This window comes from Phacochoerus africanus, chromosome 4 (genome assembly GCF_016906955.1).
Source record: "Phacochoerus africanus isolate WHEZ1 chromosome 4, ROS_Pafr_v1, whole genome shotgun sequence".
NCBI classification, from domain to species: Eukaryota; Metazoa; Chordata; class Mammalia; order Artiodactyla; family Suidae; genus Phacochoerus; species Phacochoerus africanus.
The window spans coordinates 80,593,221-80,611,326 of record NC_062547.1 but is presented as its reverse complement, the minus strand read 5'-3'; the positions used below and the strand labels follow the sequence as shown (position 1 = coordinate 80,611,326).

At 58.0% G+C, this 18,106-nt stretch overlaps 1 protein-coding gene across 2 annotated transcripts; it reads right to left on the bottom strand.

The window, feature by feature from the left end:
* Positions 1-303: 303 nt before the first annotated feature.
* Positions 304-15,436, bottom strand: DBN1 (drebrin 1). Of its 2 annotated transcripts, XM_047777986.1 has the most exons (15): positions 15,189-15,436; positions 10,592-10,647; positions 9,870-9,982; positions 9,636-9,710; positions 9,412-9,558; positions 9,193-9,270; positions 8,775-8,926; positions 8,626-8,689; positions 4,488-4,547; positions 4,269-4,392; positions 3,343-3,480; positions 2,837-3,007; positions 1,728-2,443; positions 1,326-1,425; positions 304-1,174 (listed from the first exon to the last, which is right to left on the bottom strand). In XM_047777986.1, the coding sequence occupies exons 1-15, from the start codon at positions 15,272-15,274 to the stop codon at positions 1,104-1,106; spliced, it is 2,151 nt and encodes a 716-aa protein (XP_047633942.1). In that variant the 5' UTR covers positions 15,275-15,436; the 3' UTR covers positions 304-1,103. The 2 variants fall into 2 exon arrangements, with proteins under 2 accessions (XP_047633942.1, XP_047633941.1); XM_047777985.1 differs by lacking the exon at positions 3,343-3,480 and having other exon boundaries at positions 15,189-15,434.
* Between the last annotated feature and the right edge of the window lie 2,670 nt (positions 15,437-18,106).

The following is an 18,106-nucleotide window of genomic DNA, read 5'->3' as shown; positions in this document are numbered from 1 at the left end:
GCGGAGGGGCACCCACTGCCTACGCCCAAGGTTCTGGTGGCCAAACTGTGGGCCTTGGTGGGGCCGAACCTAAATGCACCTCTCAGCTACAAACTGGCCTGGGGATACAGAACTAAACTTGAGGTCAACCTGCTTCAAACCAGAGGCTGGCCCCCACGGGAGCCTCAGACCCCACTTTCCTTGCCCATGAGGTCTTGATTAAAGGCACCCCCTGCAGCTTTAGATGTGGGAAGAGCTGGGAATGGGGTTAGGGCAGGCAGCCCACCCCGGATCAGCCCCTGGAGGCCCGGAGCAGCAGGCCCGAAGGGATCTGGATTTCTTTATTAACAGACATGAGCACGACCTGTTACAGAAGTTTGTGCTTTCCAAAAAACAGTTACTGAACGTGAAAAAGGAACCCAAGCAAAGAGGGAGGAGGTGAAGAGGGACCACCCATAGCCCTGACCTGAATCACGCCTAGGGCCTCCAGCTTGGGACCTGCCCAGCAGGAGGGGGCAGGAAAGGGCCAGGAAGCTGAGGGGCCCCAGCTGGGCCTGCTACTTCCTTCAGGCCAGGTGGGGAGGTCAAGAGAAGGGTGGGGAGGGGGGGTCCCAGGGAACCAGAGCCCACGAGCCGTTTATTGCCATGTTTTAAAATTCGTGCAAAATATCTGAAGCCCTGGACAGAGAATACAAAGTGATATTTTTCCAAGAAACAGAAAACTAGGAAAAGAGGTGGGGGGAACATTTTCCCACCAGAGCATCCCCCCACACAGGCCCCAAAGCAGGGTGAGGCCTCCACCCCGGCCAGCTGAGTGACCAGGGAGGACTAAGATCTACAATCTGGACCGGGCAGGAAGGGGATGGAATTTGCAACAGCGTCTCAACTACCAACGGGAGGAAAACCGGTCAACTGTACAAGTCTCCTATCAACTTTAAAAAAAAAAAGAAAAGCTGTAAAAGTTGGGCCCTGTGGGTAGGGAAGCGGCCAAGTCCCCGGCCAGGGCCGGAGTCCAGAGGGTGCCAGGCGGAGCTGCTGCAAGTGCAGGCACTGCGGGCCGTCTGGCCAGAGGCCAGCGCAGGTGTGAGGCCTTGGCGAGGGCAGCCTGAGGACGGGCACCACCGCTAGTCGCCACCCTCGAAGCCCTCCTCCTCTTCTGGTACTGGGTCTGCATCCCAGCAAGTGATGTCGATTTCTATGGTGTGGGAAAGGGAAACAAGTTAAGGAGGTGGCCCAGCAGATCCGTGCCCATGACCCCCTAACCCCAGGGAGCTGTGCCAGCTGTGTATGAGGGGTTGCTGCCTGTCCAAACGCAGTACCCCTGCTCCACCCATTCCCAGTTCTACCTGGAGGCTTGTTGTAGAACACAGGTGGGGCCTTTGCACACAGCTCTTCCGATTGGGCAAACTCCTCCTCCTGTGATTGGCTGAAGTACCCCTCACTGGCCTGCAGGAGAAAAGCCCCATGTTACTGGGCCCCACCCAGCAGGACTAGGGCTGACCTACCAAGTCTGAACACGTTTCCCCAGCAACCCAGCAACCAGTGATTCCATCAGTGGTTGCCAGGGAAACACAGATGCCTGCCTTGGGAATAAAACAGAGTGGCCCAGGCAGGGGGAATGAACTAGAGCTGTTCCCCCTACTCCCTACAGTGTGGGTCAGAGTGGGACGGGGTTACTGCTGCAAGCCTGAGGAAGGCAGGGTTAGCCCCCTGCTCAAGCCCCTCCCACCAGGAAGCCCCAGCCCCACCTGGGTCCCCTCCTTCTGGGTGGTCTCGCCATTGGTCAGCAGGTGGGGCTCTGGCTCTGGCTCCAGCTCCAGCTCCGGCTCCGGCTCCGGCTCTGGCTCCCGATCCGGCTCTAGATCCAGCTCCTCTAGAGCTGAGGGCAGAGTTGGAGCCTGAGGGACAGCCAGCGACACCCCTTCTACTTCCTCCTCTTGGTCACAGAAGGTAGCGGGCGGCTCAGGAAGCTCATCAAAATTAAGAAGATTAGCACTGCCTTCACCTGCTGGTGGCAGTGGCTCCTGAGCCACCTCGTCCAGCAGGGGCACCTCTGCCAGAGGGACCTCAGCACCCGAGGGTGGTGTGGGGGCCCTAGGCTCAGCCTGGGGTGCAGAGGCCTCCTCCCCATTGCCAGGCCATAGGTCAATGAGGCTGGCAGCTGCAGGGCTGACAGTGTTGGCAACAGCGGTGTCAGCAGCGGCAGTGTCGGCTTCAATGGCATCAGCTACCAGGGTGTCAGCTGCAGAGGCTCCAGCCATGGCAGGCTCTAGAGGGGCGGCCAGGACGGCCTGCTCTGTAGACACCATGAACATCAAGTCCTCCGGGGGGCTGCCTTGGCCCTGAGGAGGCTCCGGTGCCTGAGGGGGCTCCTCCACAGGGCCAGCCCAGGCCTGAGGGGCTGCTTCTCTGGCTTCCTTGCTCGTCTCTTCACTATCCAGGCCAGGGCTGGGCTCCTGGGTCTCTGACAAAGCATAAAAGAGACATGATCAGCTCCCAGCAAAGGATGAGAGCCCTGGGCAGCCACCAGTACAGTTCCCTGCCCCCTGGCTGAGGAATCAGCCACCTCCAGGAAAGAAGGCCTCCACTAAGACTTACATGCAGAGTGCCTTCTAGCACCCACTGGCGCCCGCTGCCCCTTTGCTAGTGTCTTTAAACCACTCAGCAGCACTGAGAGGAAGGCCCAGTCCCCACTCCAGGGAGACATTGAGGTTCACAGAGGGCAGGTCTGACCAGGGGTCCCCCACACAACCATTCTCAGGGCAGTGCAGTCTGGGTGATGGGTGGCCCAGATCCCTGGGAGTTGTTACTATGGCCATCTGGGTTCCCAGCCCAGGGGTCATGGCTGCTCACTCACCTTGGGCTGGTGGGGGTGGGGGTGGCAGTGGTGGAGGCTGCGAAGATGTGACCTCATCCAGGGCCCGCTCGATCTGCTCAGCGACAGGGGTAGAGGCCGTGCTGGAGTCAGATGGGCTCCGGGCAGGGATGGGGGTGGGCGCCATCCTCCGGTGACTGTCCAGGTGGCTGCCTGTGGAACAAACCCCCAGGCTAGTCAGTGAGGGCCAAGGAGCCAGGTGGAACCAGGACTGTCCACCTTGGGGCCTGGCCAGCACCTCCTCTCTGGAGTCTGGGTGGGGGCTGGGAGCTCCCCAGGCCCCCGAGGGGCCAGACCACAGCTCCAGACCCTGTAAACCAGGCCCCTAAGGGCCAGTGCCCCTTCAGGGCCAGGGGAAAGAGACAGGTGGTACCTGCTCTAGGGACAAACACCAGAGATCAGCGGTCAGTCTGGGGGAGTGAGGGCAGGGGGCTGCTGGGAAGAGGGGCCCTCCTTACCCCCCATGGAGGCCTGGGGCTGCTACCTACATGGGAGGGAGGAAGAGAGGTTTGGGGTGCGGTGACAGGTGATATAGGGAAAGGGAGTCCGTGGAGGGGAGGAGGAGGAAGAGGAGGAGGAGGAAGGCCCACTGTCCGATGCCTTTATGAAAGGGCAGTACGGACGACCTGCCAAGAGAGACAGACAGAGAGAGAGACAGAGGACAAGAGAGGGTCAGTCTCCCCACCCCCTTCCCCAGGCCTCACCCACCCCCAGGGCTGGCCCTGGATGTTCAAGCTGCCTTCAGCCAGGGCGCACATTCAGCCAAGCTGGGCCAGAGCCTCAAGCCATCAGACGACTCCCAGCAGCACCAGCTGTGCACAGCAAAGAGCCTGACACACCACAACGCAGCCAGCCTCTGGGCAGCACACGCCTGGGGACAGCCTGCCCCACCCCTGGAACCCCAGCACAGAGCCAAGCACAGGGATGAGGCAAACACTCAAGAGCAGCAGAGAGGGAGTGGAGGGGTGCTTCAGGGAGACGCAGAAGCCACATGGGGAGAATCCAAACAGGAACCCAGGGTACAGGCTCCTGGCTGCTCAAACTCAAGGCCGGGGCAAAAGCCCACCCCACATGCACCCACAGCCCTTCAGACAAGACCTAGTTCAACCCCAGCCAGGCCACTCCCTGCAGCGGCGGGGCGGGGGAGGGGGGGAGGTGCACGCTTTAGCCCCTGTCAGAGCTGCCCAGATGGCCTCTAGCACAACCCCTTATCCAGCCCAGGCCCAAAGTGAACCCCACCAGAGCTCTTCTCAGCCCTGCCGCCTGGGGGCAGTGGATGGAAGCACAATTGACGATGGCCTTGCCTTCTCCAAGGCGTCCTCGGGCAAGGCTTCCCTTCCAAGAAAGGTTCCAAAGGGGTTCACGGCCAAAACCTGAGGAGTGGGGGTTGGGTGGGGGTGGGACCTGGGACTACCTGGTCGGTGGTTGAAGGGTGAGGGCACATCACAGCTGCCTGCAGAGGCCGATGCGACTCTTTCCTGCTGCTTGAAGAACTCCCGTGGGTTATCAGGTCGCTGGGCAATAATGGCCGCTGCCTCCTGGAGGCACAAGGAAAAGGTCCAAGTCAGGGCCAGGCCGGGCCCAACTGAGGCAGCTGTGCCAAACTCAGCTGCCCCGTCCCACCAGCTCTCACCTCTACCTCCGATTCTGACTTCTTCATCTGGGTCTCTTCCTCCTCATCCCGCTGGTCACCCTGGAAACCAAAGGGATGGTATTCTGAGCCCCCATCCCTACAGTTCTTGGCTTTCTTAGAGCCCCCACAACCTGGCATCACCATCACGACCCAGTCACACAGCACCTTCTCTCCATCTGCAAGGCCTCCAGCCGCCTCATCCCCAGTCCAGAGAGGCCCCTGAGCACCCAAAGCCATCCAGAAGAGCTCCCCACCTTGTAGCTAACTTTTCTCCAACCTCCTACCTCAGCACCTGGCCAACCACACACCCAATCCAAGACTGCTGCCTAGATCCTGATATCACGACTAAAGTTCCTTCCTTAGTCTCCTACTTCTTTGCTCTCTTTCTCCCCATTTCTTCTCTATAGACCCTGAAAGGACCTTTCCAAAACATTAGTCACCACCACTTAAAAATCAGGTTTCTCGAGTTCCCATCATGGCTCAGAGGTTAATGAATCCAACTAGGAACCATGAAGTTGCGGGTTCGATCCCTGGCCTTGCTCAGTGGGTTAAGGATCCGGCACTGCCGTAAACTGTGGTGTAGGTCACAGATGGCTCGGATCCCACGTTGCTGTGGCTGTGGTGCAGGCTGGGTCAACAGCTCCGATTAGACCCCTAGCCTGGGAACCTCCATATGCCCCACATATGCCATGAGTGCGGCCCTAAAAAGAAGAAAAAAAAAAGAAAAAATCAGGTTTCTCACTAAAATTTCAGTTTCTCTTAAAATGCCAGAACTTCTGGCAACATGGGCCTGTGTACCCCAAAGCAGCCAGAGGCTACAGCTGTACTGCAGCTGCCCTTATATGGGGCATGTGCTGTCTGGATCGCCAGTCCCCACCACTGCCTACTGCCCCTCACCTGCCCACTTCACTGTTTTGAGATTGCAACCCTGGGAATAAAGACAGATGGGGCCCCTTGCTTGGCCCATACTCCCCTCTCTGCCTGATCTAGTCCATCACCTCCCCCAACAGTCCCCTGCCACCTTCACTTGCTCACATCCTGTGAGATGCAGACATAAAGTCCTCAGCACCATGTAGTCACAGTTCCTAGAACATACGTACCATTTCCCACCTCCGTGCCTTGGCATGAATCTCTCTCCCCACGTGCCTCACCCCCCACCTCGGGCCCAACTCTTCCTGCTTCCAACCTCAGCTTGGGCACTGCCTCCTGGAGAAGAGATCCCCTGGCCCTTTCAGGTCATTTCCTTCTCTGGGTCCCATAAGGAGTTCCAAGCATACACCACAGATTACCGTGTCATAACTTCCTGTTTCTGAATCATCTCCCCACCCTCTGTGGATGATACAGGATGAGAACTCATGTACCTGTGTGAGTGGCCAGCCCACCTCAGATGGTACCTGTTGACTCAGTTGAACTCACCACACCCAAAGCCTCTAGGGGGTTTTCAGCCCAACCACCACTTTGTGTCTTCGGAATGAATCTAAACTCCTCCCTCTGACCTCACTCTCTCTTCCCAAAGGTCTTCAGTAAGGCTCCTTGCCATCCCCAAAAATGTACATCCCACCAGCCTTTGCCCCAGCCTAGTATGACTTCACTAGGTTCCTCTGCCTCGTTCAAAAAAGGACCAGAAGTTCCTGTCATGGCTCAATGGAAACAAATCTGACTAGCATCCACGAGAACAAAGGTTCCTTTTTTTTTTTTTTTTCGGTTTTAAGGCTGCACCCGTGGCATGTGGAGATTCCCAGGCTAGGGGTCCAATTGGAGCTACAGCTGCCAGCCTACACCACAGCCACAGCAATGCCAGATCCTTAACCCACTGAGCGAAGCCAGGGATCGAACCCCCAACCTCATGGTTCCTAGTCGGATTTGTTTCCACTGTGCCACGACGGGAATTCTGAGGACACGGGTTCAACCCCTGGCCTTGCTCAGTGGGTTATGGATCTAGCACTGCCATGAGCTGTGGTGTAGGTTGCAGATGTGGCTCAGATCTGGTGTTGGTGTGGCTGTGGCTGTGGTGTAGGCCAGCAGCTGCAGCTCCAATTTGACCCCTAGCCTGGGAACCTCCATATGCCACAGTGCAGCCCTAAAACACAAAAAGACAAACGAAAAAGGACCAGAGGCAGCTTACCACACAAAAGCCTTAACTACCAACACTGCGAAAGGAACAGAAGCAAATTAGCGCTGGGGTATGAAAGGGACATCAGTACACTAACCGTAAAGGTTTACAGCATTGCTGGGCCGGAGCATCCTCAGATAAATGGAAGCGCAGGTAAAAAGGGAACTCGGATAAGGAAAGCAATTCTTTTTTTTTCTTTTTGGCCTGGTGTGGGATCTCAATTCCCATAAAGGGACTGAACCTGGGCTGCAGCAGTGAAAGCACAATGTCCTAGTCCCTGGGCCACCAGGGAAGTCCCAAGGAATGCAATTCTTATCAGAACAAAGAAAGGTCAATAGCTCCTTAAGCCAAGATAAAGCATTTTAAGATTCTACATTCCCAAAGTTTCTCACGTGAGAACTTCTTTAAAGGACCTGAAGTTGTTAGGTCACCACAAGGACCTGCTAGAACACCTACGGTCACTGTCACAGGAGCCATACTTGAAGGGCCAGATGACACTATAAGATAATGATATAAGACCTTAGGCCTTTGCCTGAAATACTGGTAACTGGTGATGAGGAATCAGTTCAAGGAGTTCACTGTACTGTTCTACTTGCGTGCGTGCGTGTGTGCGTGCGTGTATGTGTGTGTGTGTGTGAAATTCTTCACAACAATAAGTTTTTTCAAAAAGCCCTTGCTCTGAATGGGTAGACAAAATCTGGTATACATATACAGCGGAATATTAATAGCTTTCAAAAGGAAAGACATTCTGACACATGGATGAACCTTGAAGATATTATGCTGTAAAATAAGCCAGTCACAAAAGGTAAAATAGTTGCATGATTCCACTCACACGAAGTACTTAAGAGTAGTCATATTAATAGAGACAGAAAGCAGAGCAGTTGCCAGGGGCTGGGGGAGGGGTCAATGCGGAATTAGTGTTTAATGGGTACAGAGGTTCAGTATGGGATGATGAAAAAAAATCTGGAGATACTGTGGTGATGGTTGTACAATAAAAGCACACTTAATGCTACAAAACTATACACTTAAAAATGCTTAAAAGTGCACATTTTATGTTGTGCACATTTTGCCACAATTACAAACACACTAATTCACCAATCAATTCTAAAAGGGCCTTGTTTATTTTGTTCTCCACTGTGTTTCTAATGTCCGGCACAAGGCAGGTGGTAAGGGTTTGTTGAACGAATGACTGACGCTGGAGCTTATAATCCACCACATCCTCTCCAGCCCCCAGGGGCTAATGTGAGTGGAATGACCTATGACAGCCACCTGATGCCTGCAGGGCTGTCTTACCCCCTCCTCCCAGCCTCCTGTGGGTGTGACCCTGGAGTTTGAGTCCCCACAGACCAACAGCTGACCATCAAAGTCCCAATCCAGAAGAGTGCTGCCCATCTCCTGTCCTGAACTGCACCATTCTCAGCTCTGAATGACCTTACCTAGTTCTCACATATAAAATTCAATTTAAAGCATGAAGATTTGACGCCAATGTGATTGTGAGAAGGTTAACCCATGATGACCCTACAGGCCATCCCAATGTTTGGAGGTTCAGACAGCATGCTTGGAACAAGGGCCTGCTCTGAAGAAGACACTATGCATATGTGTACACAGATGCTCAGAGCACCAGGCCAGATTCATTCAGTGGCTCTTAAGCATTCTGGTGTAGGGACCAGGCCTCAAGCTTTATAAGTGCGGGAAGCATGTCTAATCCACCCTGAGCCCCTCGGGCCCTGCGGGGAGGCGAAGGAAGAGCCTGGTCAGTGATGGTCTGAGTCAAAGTAGATTTTCAGCCTAGAGCATAAGCTTCTCTAAGGAGGTCTCTTTCTAGAGCCAGGAAACAGAGCCCCGCACGATCAGGTTCCAGGCCTGACACTGACATTGCATGGCGCCCCATGCCCATGCAGTGGTGCCTAGCATGTCCAGCACTGTCCCCAAGATGCTGATCCTCCTCCCACCAAGAGGCCTAGGAACACAGGGACCATCCTCACTTCCCTGACCAGGAGACAGGAGCCCTGGCTAAGAACTTACAAAGATAGACTGCTCCTGCAACCGCCTCTTGGCCTCCTCTGCTTCTAAAGTCTGCTGTTTCCTCCTGGAATGACAAGACATGGGAACCCCTTTAGGGCGGGCATGCACACAGGCTGGGGCCCCGGGGCCCTGGGCGGGGCTGGACACACCTGTGCTCTTCAATCTGCTGCTCACGCTCCCGGTAACGCCGCTCCCGCTCCTCCTGTTCCTGCCGCTCCTGCTCCATCCGCTCTTGCTCGAACCTGAGCCTCTCATCCAGGGCCTTCTTCCGCTCCTCCTCCTTCCTCAGCTCTTCCTCCTTCTGCAGCCCCCCGTGCCAAGGCAGTGCAGGCCCTGAGCCTGGGCAGCGCCCCCTGCCCCCCCCCCATCCCCAGCCCAGGGTTCTGAGGACTCAGGGGTGAGCCCCATGGGCGGAAGGCCAAAAGGGCTCATCCTTTCACTCGGGGGAAGCATGAGGGATGCAGACATGCTGCTGAAGGGAGGGACTTAGGGAGAGAAGCCAGAGCTACCCCAAGGGGTCAGGGCAGTCAGGCAGCTCAGCCTGCACCCCGGGGTCAGAGTCCACACCTTGGCCTGCTCCCAGAACTGCTCCCGGTTAATCCGCTTCATCTCCACAGCTGCGTCCGTCTTCTGATAGGTGGTGCCCTGCAGAGTCAAGCAGCCAGGTGTGAGCGCAGCCCACAAGCCGAGTTCTCAGGAGCCCCCTCGTGAGCAAAGGGTAAAGACTGAGGGGGACTGGGTGGAAGAGCCCTAGGCAGGGCCAGCTTGCCCCGGGTGCTCACTGACCACTGGCTCAGCGTTCTCATCCTCGCGTAGCCGCAGTCGGTGGAGCACGGGGCTGGAGAGCCGAGCCAGCCCGTTGGAGAGACGCTGCCCAATGGCGCCCGCATCTATGTCTTCCACACTGCTGGCGTTCACGATCACGTCCACACCCTGCAGCAGGAAAAGGCGTGTTATGGCAGCAGAGTTCCCTCCTGCCACCATCCCACCAGCCCCGGCCGCACTCGTACCTGGAAGAACTCGGCCACCTTCGCCACGTGGCTGGCACAAGCGCATTTGCGGGCATCGGGCACGTCTTCACCAACCTGCAAAGTACCCAGAAAAGAGAGGGTTGGGAAAGGACAAGAGCTGGTGGCAGGCTGAGGCCCCGGGCTCTCCTCCTGGGGCAAGTGGGGTTCTTTCCAGCAGTATCAGGGGGTGTAATGGGGTGGAGGACAACCATTCCCTAGCCCACAGCTGCATACCCAGTTGATGAGCACATATTTCGGCAGAGCAGCCTGGGAGTCCTTGACGCTGCAGAAGCCATACATCACCTTCTGGTTCTCGAAGTGGCCCGAGAGCTCCTGCAAGCCCCCATCTGGGGGAATCAGGAGGGTATCAGGCCCCATCCCCTGAGCCCCTCCCCCACGAAGGGCCTGGAACCCTAAGCAAAGACTCCTCTCACAGGCCCCCAAGGCACCACCAGAGATCAGGAAGACCCAGAGTTCTGTGTTGGTGTGAAAGAGGCAGCAGGCAGGTGTGAGCTTTGCCTCTGAATCCCCCAGGACCTTGAAGAAGGACTGAGAAAGTGTTTGTTCTTCACACATCAAGTCTCACGTGGTGCTAACACCCAGTGGATGAGATAAATTAAAGCCTTTTTTGGGCTCTGGAGAAAGTGAGGTGATCTGGGCCATCCCTGCCAGGCCCCTTGCTGCCGAGCTGAGTGACTCTGGGCAAGTGACTCTCCCTCTCTGAGGCTCAGTCTTCTCATAATCAAACAGGAAACAAGGCTCCCTTCCTCCCTCCCTGGGGATCTTCAGGATGATGGGAGGACGGACATTCACGCCAGACAAGTGTGGGTCTGCCGGACGCAGGCAGGGAGGTGGCCTGGAGCCAGCCGGGTGGGGAAGAAAACAACCGGGTGGGGGAGAAAACAACCGGAGGAGGGGGGCGGAGAGGAAGGCAAAGGAATGGCTGGAATTCTTACCTCCTGATGCTGCAAGCTTGAGGTCATCTGAGCCATCCTCATATGTGTACAGAGCCCTGGGGAGAGGGAGGGGTGGCTCGGAGAACTGTCAGGGCCCAGGCAGCCAATTTTGGGTGGAGATAGCTCTAGGGGGTAGGAGGGACACAGAGGGGGCAGGACAGGAGGGGGGTTCTGGCCCAGCACTTGAGCCTTGTCTCCATGACAACAAGGCTAAGCACTGTTTCTGGCTGGAACCCAGTGGGGGACAGCCTGGGGATCTGATGGAGGAAGGCCAGGTCAGGTGGCGGGTAGGCAATAGGGGAGAAACTGCTGCCCAATCCCTCACTTCCAGCGAGCCCATGCATGGCATCCTCAGAGCCTTGGCCCTAGCAGCCTGCAATCCAACCAGCGGTGTGAGATGGAGATTCCAAGGCGACGGTTCCTTGGTTACCGTTCCCTGGCTACAGCTCCTCATCCCCCATTGGCCGTTGCCAGGAACCTACCTGGCGCGTGCCTCAGTACCCATCGCCCCTCCCCCCACAGTGGGGGGCGGGGAGAGAGAACCTGGTGCTGCAAAGCTCTGGGCATCCCCTGGTAACCATGGCAACCCAGCAATTGGCACTTGACTGGCCCACCCCAGCTGCATTCACCAGAACACAAAGGACCCTGGGGACACGCCCTCAGCCTCAATCTCCGCCTCTCTGAAATGGGGATGAGGTCACCATGGTCACTCTGGCCTGGACTCTGGCCCCTGGGGGGCTGTGCTCTCCTGGCCTTCCAGCCCTAGGCCGCCTCCGCCCTGGCTAAGGCTCTGGCCTCCTGGGACCACTGGTCTCCTTCCCTCTCAGCTGACCTAGCAGCCTTCCTCCTTCCTCCTCCTCCCTAGCTTCTTCTCCACAGGCCACAGGGACACAGCATCCATTACACAGAAGGGAAGACAGCGACACCTCCCCCCCAGGACCCACTTGGGGGACAGGCTTGAGGCAGGAAGAAAGGCCAAGTTTCAGGGCTGCAGAAGGCTCAGCCCCTCCCCCAAGCTCCCCTCTCCCTACTGCAGAGGCAGGGGGCTAGGAGAGGAGGCAGGAGCACTGGAGAGATGCAGATGGGAAAGACGGTGAGTGACAGGGACAGGAGGCAGAAAGAGAAGGCAAGACAAGGACGGAAGTGAAGGGATGAAGAGAAAATGTAGGAGCGGGGAGAGAGGAAGACAAGGGGGAGGGAAGGAAAGCGGGAGGAGACAGAGGGAGGGAGGAGGGAGGAAAGGAAAGAGGAAGGAGGGAGGAAGGAGGGCCTGTATCAGGCCCAGCCCCATGAGGTCAGCACAAGTCACTGCGGGAGATAAATGGCCCCCCAGACTCCTCCTTTTCAGGATCCCTCCCTCTTAAAAGGGACACAGGTGGGCTGTGGGGCCGGGAGCTCCTGCTCCAACTGTTGCCTGAGCTCCAGCCCTGGCAGCTGCTTCTCAACACAGCTGTCCCACCACCTGTCCAGCCACCCTCACCCGCCACGCAGAACAAAGGGCCCTCAGAGAAGCAGGGTCTGCCCCTCTCCATCCCAGAGATGAGAAACTGAGGCAGAGCTTCAAGATTCTGGGTCCCAGACACTGTCTGGCCGTCACACCTCCCTGGGGTGACTTGTCAGCCTCTCCCAGGCTCTCCAAGGAACCCTGGCTCCTCCCAGGAACACCTGTCCTGCCCCTTCCATTCTTTACTCCCAGCCACTCTTCCCTCCTGCAGCTTTGGCCCTCACCTGGTAAAAACCACAGCTAAGTTCAAAGACTTCAGCAGGACTTCGATGCTGAGCTCCACCCCACCTGCCTTTCTAGCCAGACCTCTGTATCCACAACAGACATTTGGGTCACACTGGATGGCTCCCTGATTCCCAGCACAGTTCTGGCTCTTTCCCAACCTGGAGCCTTTGCATATGTGGTTCCCTTCAAAGGAAGGCCAGACCTGATTCTCCACCCCATGCCCTCAGGGCCCCAATGCCAGCTCCCCAGGAAGCCCTGCTCTGAGCCACAGCCCCCTAGAGCACTTGCCACACCCCAGCAGAGATGGGAAGAGATCCTGAACCTGCCCCGGATCTCCCTAGACCAGTGCTTCTCAAACTCACTAGAGGTGGCCTAAGCCTTGGGTGGGCAGGAGCTGGTGAAACTGCAAGGAATCAGAATGCGGGAGCCCAGGAATCTACATGTCTCACCACCTCCAACCCCCAGAGACAGACACTGCCCTAGACCGTGAGCTTTGTGGAGGTCTCAGTCTCTCAACACAGAGCACAGAGCAATACCAGCAGGTGTTTGCAATAGTGACACAAACTCTGAGAAACCATCTGGGCCAAATTGGACTGGGGTGAGGTGGGAGCTGGAATGTAGTAGCCCCAGGGAGATCCTGGGGGTCAGCTGAGGATGGGGGGGGGCTCTGGGCAGGTGGATTCCTCAGGACAATTGCACTCAGGATGTCAGAACTGGAAGGGTCTTGGGTATCCCAGATATGGCTGCACCCAACCCCCTTTTCAGGAGGACCAGAGAGGAGCAGAGAGCTGTGTGTGGTCACGCAGTGAGTAGGGTCACATCCAGGATACTAGTTCTTCTCACTACACAACCTGACTTCCTGGAGCCCCTGCTCCCAGCACCAGGGCAATGGTCCATTTCTGAGGCCATGGCATCTATGAGCCATCTATCCCTTCAGAGGCAAGGGAAGGGAGGGCAGGGCCAAGCCGCCTCTGTCCAGAGAGCAATTTTACCCAAGATGCCCTCCTCCAGCCTGAGTACAGGGTCTGCCCCTGAGTCTTGAGACCCCACTGTACCCCTGGCTCTGTGCTGGGGGCACTAGTGCCCTATTCTGCAGGATGATCCTCACATCTTTTCTACCAAATGTTTATCTGGGCCCTTGGGAGTGAGCAAATGTGTGTATGTGCGAGGGTGCATGTGTACATCTGTGTGTGTCCCACACACAACCCAGATTGGGGGGGGGTGACGCACGCGAGTGATGAATAATTGGCTTTGGCCACATGGATGCTGCTGTGGGGTGGGAGCCCAGGACTCTGCTGAGCAGGATGTGGGCCAGGAGTGGTTGTGGGAGCTCTGATTTGGGGAGGGTAGGGGGAAATTGGGTGGTGGCAGGCAGCCCCCCAAGACTGGAGAGGAGGGCCTTCTGAAGTGAGCTTGAGAGAGGCACAGCCCATATCCCAAGGCGAGCTCCTCCACCAGGCCAAGCCGGCCACTTGCCCTGAACTCCTCCCATGATCTCAGTCTCCCTGGGGCAGCGCTGGGACAACGGGTGGGCCGCCTGCCCGCTTAGCCTGTGCTGGCCTCTCCTGTGACTGACCCGCAAGACACGAGAGCTTGCTTGTCTCCTGAGTCCATCCCTCCGGGCCTGGCCTCCCGCCAGTGCTGCAGTAGCGTGGCATGGACGCCTGGCCATCTTGTCCCCTCCTCCAGCCCCCAGGTCAATGTCCCTACCCTACTGCCCTCTCAGCATGAGAGTGGGGCCAGCCCAAGTGAGGTCCCTGAGACCTGCCTTCACTCTGTGACTCAGTTTCCTGCCTGCCATGAGAAGAAGCCTAGGGAACAGAATGGGCACCTTCCCCAGGAGAAGAGTATTTTGGGAGGCTGATGATTTCTGAATGGGGCAATGAGGAACCCCTCGGCTTTCCTGCCACACTGAGGACTCCATCCCCTGAGCAGGTGGTCTATCCCCTCCCATAGCCCAGTGGGAGACAACAGCTGGCACGAGGGGGAGAAGGCAGGCCAGCTCCTCCCCCAGCAGAAAGCTGAGAGCCCCTTGCCACTGGGCCACTGGGTTATGGCTCAGTGGATCTACTCACCCCCTCATCCTTCTCCAGGAACTCCCTCCACATTAGTGCCCCTGGGGTCTTCCTCGCGGGAACCCCACCTGGTTCCCTAGGCAGGCAGTTCAGTCCCTTTGGCATGTCCCAACCCAGCCGCCTGGTCCCTGCAATCCCCATCGGGCTGTGGATCCCTGACTCCTCGACCCCTGAGGGAACAGGAGTCACTTGGCGGTGGCTATGTGGCAATGAACGTCTTTCCATCACACCCCAACTCTGAGAGGCCCCCCGGTGGGCGGGGCGCCCCGGCCCCCAGCCCGCTCTGCTCCTCCCCCCGCCCTGGCTTTCCTTTGTGCTCTGGCCGGGCCGGGCTGGGCCGGGCAGACTGCACTCGCTCTCATAGCTGGTCCCCGCCCCGTCCCTGCCCGGTCCTTGCCCGCTCGAAGGTGGCGAAGGTGCCCTTGGCCGCCCGGTGCACACCTGTCCCCCGGGTCCGGGGCGGAGGGAAGGGGGCGGGGGATGGGCTCCTGAAGGGCCAGGAGGCCCCGGACCACACATCTGGACCCTGCGTCTCCCCAGCTCGCGTCCGGCCACCGCTCCCACCGCGCGGCTGGGGCCGCCTCTGGGCGCTCGGGGCGGCCGGTGCCCCGCCTGGCCCCTCCCCCGGCGCGCACAAAGGCAGCCCCTCCCCAGCCCTCCCGGGCCGCTGCACCATTTCGGGGTCTCCCCCTCCCTCCCGGCTGCAGGGCGGCGGGGCCGGGTGGAAACAAAGGCGCGGCGGCGGCGGCAGCGCGGGGACAAAGGGGCTGGGGGGCGGGGGCGGGGGGCTCACCAGTCGGCCGAGCTCTCCTCCCGAATCACCTCCTCGTAAGCCGCCAGCAGCTCCAGGCGGTGGCCGCTGAAGCTGACGCCGGCCATGCTGCGGGCCGGACCGAAGCCGAACGGACAGACGCACGGACGGACGGACGGACGGAGAAGGAGGGAGGGAAAGAGGGAGTCGCCGCGCCGCCGCTGCCGCCTCAGAGCCTCTGCAGCGTTGCGAGCTGAGCGAGCCAGCGGCCGGGGGAGGGGAGCCGGCCGGCGGGGGGCGGGGGGCGCTGGCTCCGCCCGGCTCGCTCCCTCCGCGCGCTCGGTCCTAGCGCCGCCCCGGCCCAGCCCAGGGGGAGGCCCGCCCCCCCTTCCCGGCCTGCCCCGGGCGCCCCCACGCCCCTTGCCCGTAGCCCCTGCGCGCCTCGCCGGGGCGGCTCTACTCCTCTGCGCCCGGGGGCTGTCCTTCCCACGTCCCAAACTCTCACCTAGGGTGTTTCCAGCCCGCCTGAGGCCCTCACCCCTTTCCCCCAGACGCAAACGCAGCCCGTCCCCACCTCACCAACCCCTTGTGCAGGCCCAGCTTCGGTCCCAAATCCACTCCATTCCAATCCGGCCCAGCCCCATTCCATCCTTAATTGATCTCTACTCCAGCCTCGTCCCCACACCTGGTCCATCCCAACCTCCCAGCCCTAACCCATTTCATCTGCAGCCCATCCCCACCTCTGAAAGGCCCGTTCCTAATCAATCCTCATCACTGTCCGCTGCCCTCTTCATCTCCACCCCAAATCCAGACCATTTCTTTCCCCTCCCAGCTTCAGCCCCACTCCCAACCCAGTGCTAGACACACACCCCTTACCCATTCATCAGACCCCATCCCTAGCCGGACCCTCCTCCGTCTAGCCTATGCTGTTCCCATTCTGATCCCTGTCCCTAACCACATCTCTCCATCCTTACCTCCTAAACCATTCCCAGCTGCAACCCAGTTTCTTACCTCAGCACTCCCAACCTCTACCGTTTCCTTGCCCCACCCTATGCTGTGCACCCCTCTCTTACCAGCCACCCCCTGAGCCCTCTCAGATGGGGCCAGCCCAGGAAATCCTTTGCCTTCCCTCCCAAGCCTCAGCCCTCCCAGAGGAATCCCAAGTTGGTTCCGAGTTCCAGAAGTAGCATCTAACCCCAGATTCCCAGGGCAGGGCTCCTCCAAGGACACTCCAGGGCCAGCCTCCTGACACCTTTATTTCCCAAAGCTCTGAGCACAGGCAACACTGGGGCCTCAGAAGAGTCCTCTGCAGGGAAATGGGGCTGCCAGAGCCTCCTGTAGCATCTCCGCTCCCATCTGAGCTGAGACCCCGAAACCCTCTGCAGCTCTCAGAAGCCTTTACCATCAGCTACAAGGTCTTCCACCCCATCTTCTCAAAGGAGGTGACAGAACCTGAGAAAACTCCTGGTCCAATCTGGAAGGTGGTTGGGCTGGGTCTCTGAGTTCTGAGTTGGGTAACCAGCTGTGTCAAGAGAAGGAGGGCATTGTGCATTGGTTTCCAGCAGTGGGTCACAGTGTTTGGGTGTAGGAAAAAGCTCTTAAGACACATCACAGGCCCCTGCCTGGAGAACTCTCTGCACCCATTATGCCCATGGACCCCTGGCCCTGGCAGTTTCTTCGTGGCTCCCACTTGGAGCAGGTCACAGGCAGAGTCACTAAGATTCTGGGGAGAGAGGAGACCCCCACAGTGGGGCTTCTCCCAGGGTACCTGGGAGAAGGATTTCAGGCCTCAGTCCCTTCCTGCTTCCTTTGACTTATCCCAGCTCAGAACCTCTCCACCCAAAGCCCCCTCCCCAGCTCACTCAATTTCACATCCAAACAGCAGAAGCCCTACCTGCACGCTCTCCTTTCCTCAAATTCCTGCCTCCCCCAGCCACCTACAGACTCCAGCCACACCCACTCTTACCTCTTTGCCATCTATATTTTTAAATAAACTTTTAATTTTAGAACAGTTTGAAATTCACAGAAAAATTACAAAGATAGTGCAGAGAGTCCCCATATGCCCCATGCCCAGTTTTCTCTATTTTCAGGGCAGCAAGAAGGTTCCCTGCTGGCATTCCCCCAAAAGCCCACTCCTTCTGGTCTTCTTGCCCGTCACCCCTCCACATCCTCATTATCCCATAATTTGTCTATCTATAATCTGTCTTGACCTTCCTGCACTGGCCCTGGCACTGCTCTAGCCAAAGGCACCAGTGACCTCTACAGTGCCAAATTCATTGCCCCTGTTGTGGTCTTGGGTTTTGTCAACTGTTGGGAGCAGGGCAACCACCGATCACTTTCTCCTCTGCAACCCTGCCTCCCATCAGCCGCCTGTTGCCCCTGAAACCCACATGCTCAGCCTTGGTGGTGGGTGCTGGGTGTGTCCTTGGAGGCCCTCCCAGGCTTTCATGTCTACCCAGCACTGATCACCCTTCAAGTCTCTCCCAACCCTAGATCTTGAGCCCCCCACCCCACCCCAAAGAGGGAGCTTGGTCCAATGGCTTCTGGGTCCTCAAATTGGAAGAGCCAAGAGAGAGGGAGGATTCATATCCAGAAGCTGGTCACTTGCTGTGTGACCTTGGGTAAAATGCTTTCCCTCTCCGAATTTCCTCTTTGATAATATCGTGAGAGTGAAATGCAAGTGTGGATGAAGGCTTGGAGAGTGAGAGAACCCCTTCCTCTTCCTTCTAGAAGCCCCAACCTCCTCCCTCCCACACCCACCTTCCTGCTCTGTGTTCCTCTCAGGGAAGGCTTCAAGGCTGACACATAGGTTTCAGGACTCTTTCAGCACCAGCTGCTGGAGTCTTCTCTGCCCTCACCCTGCCTCTGCAAGTTCCTAGCAAGCACACTTTCAAAAGGTGCCCCCTCATCTTTACAGTGTTCATAGCACTTCCCAGGTCTTGCCCCTGGCACCAGGGAAC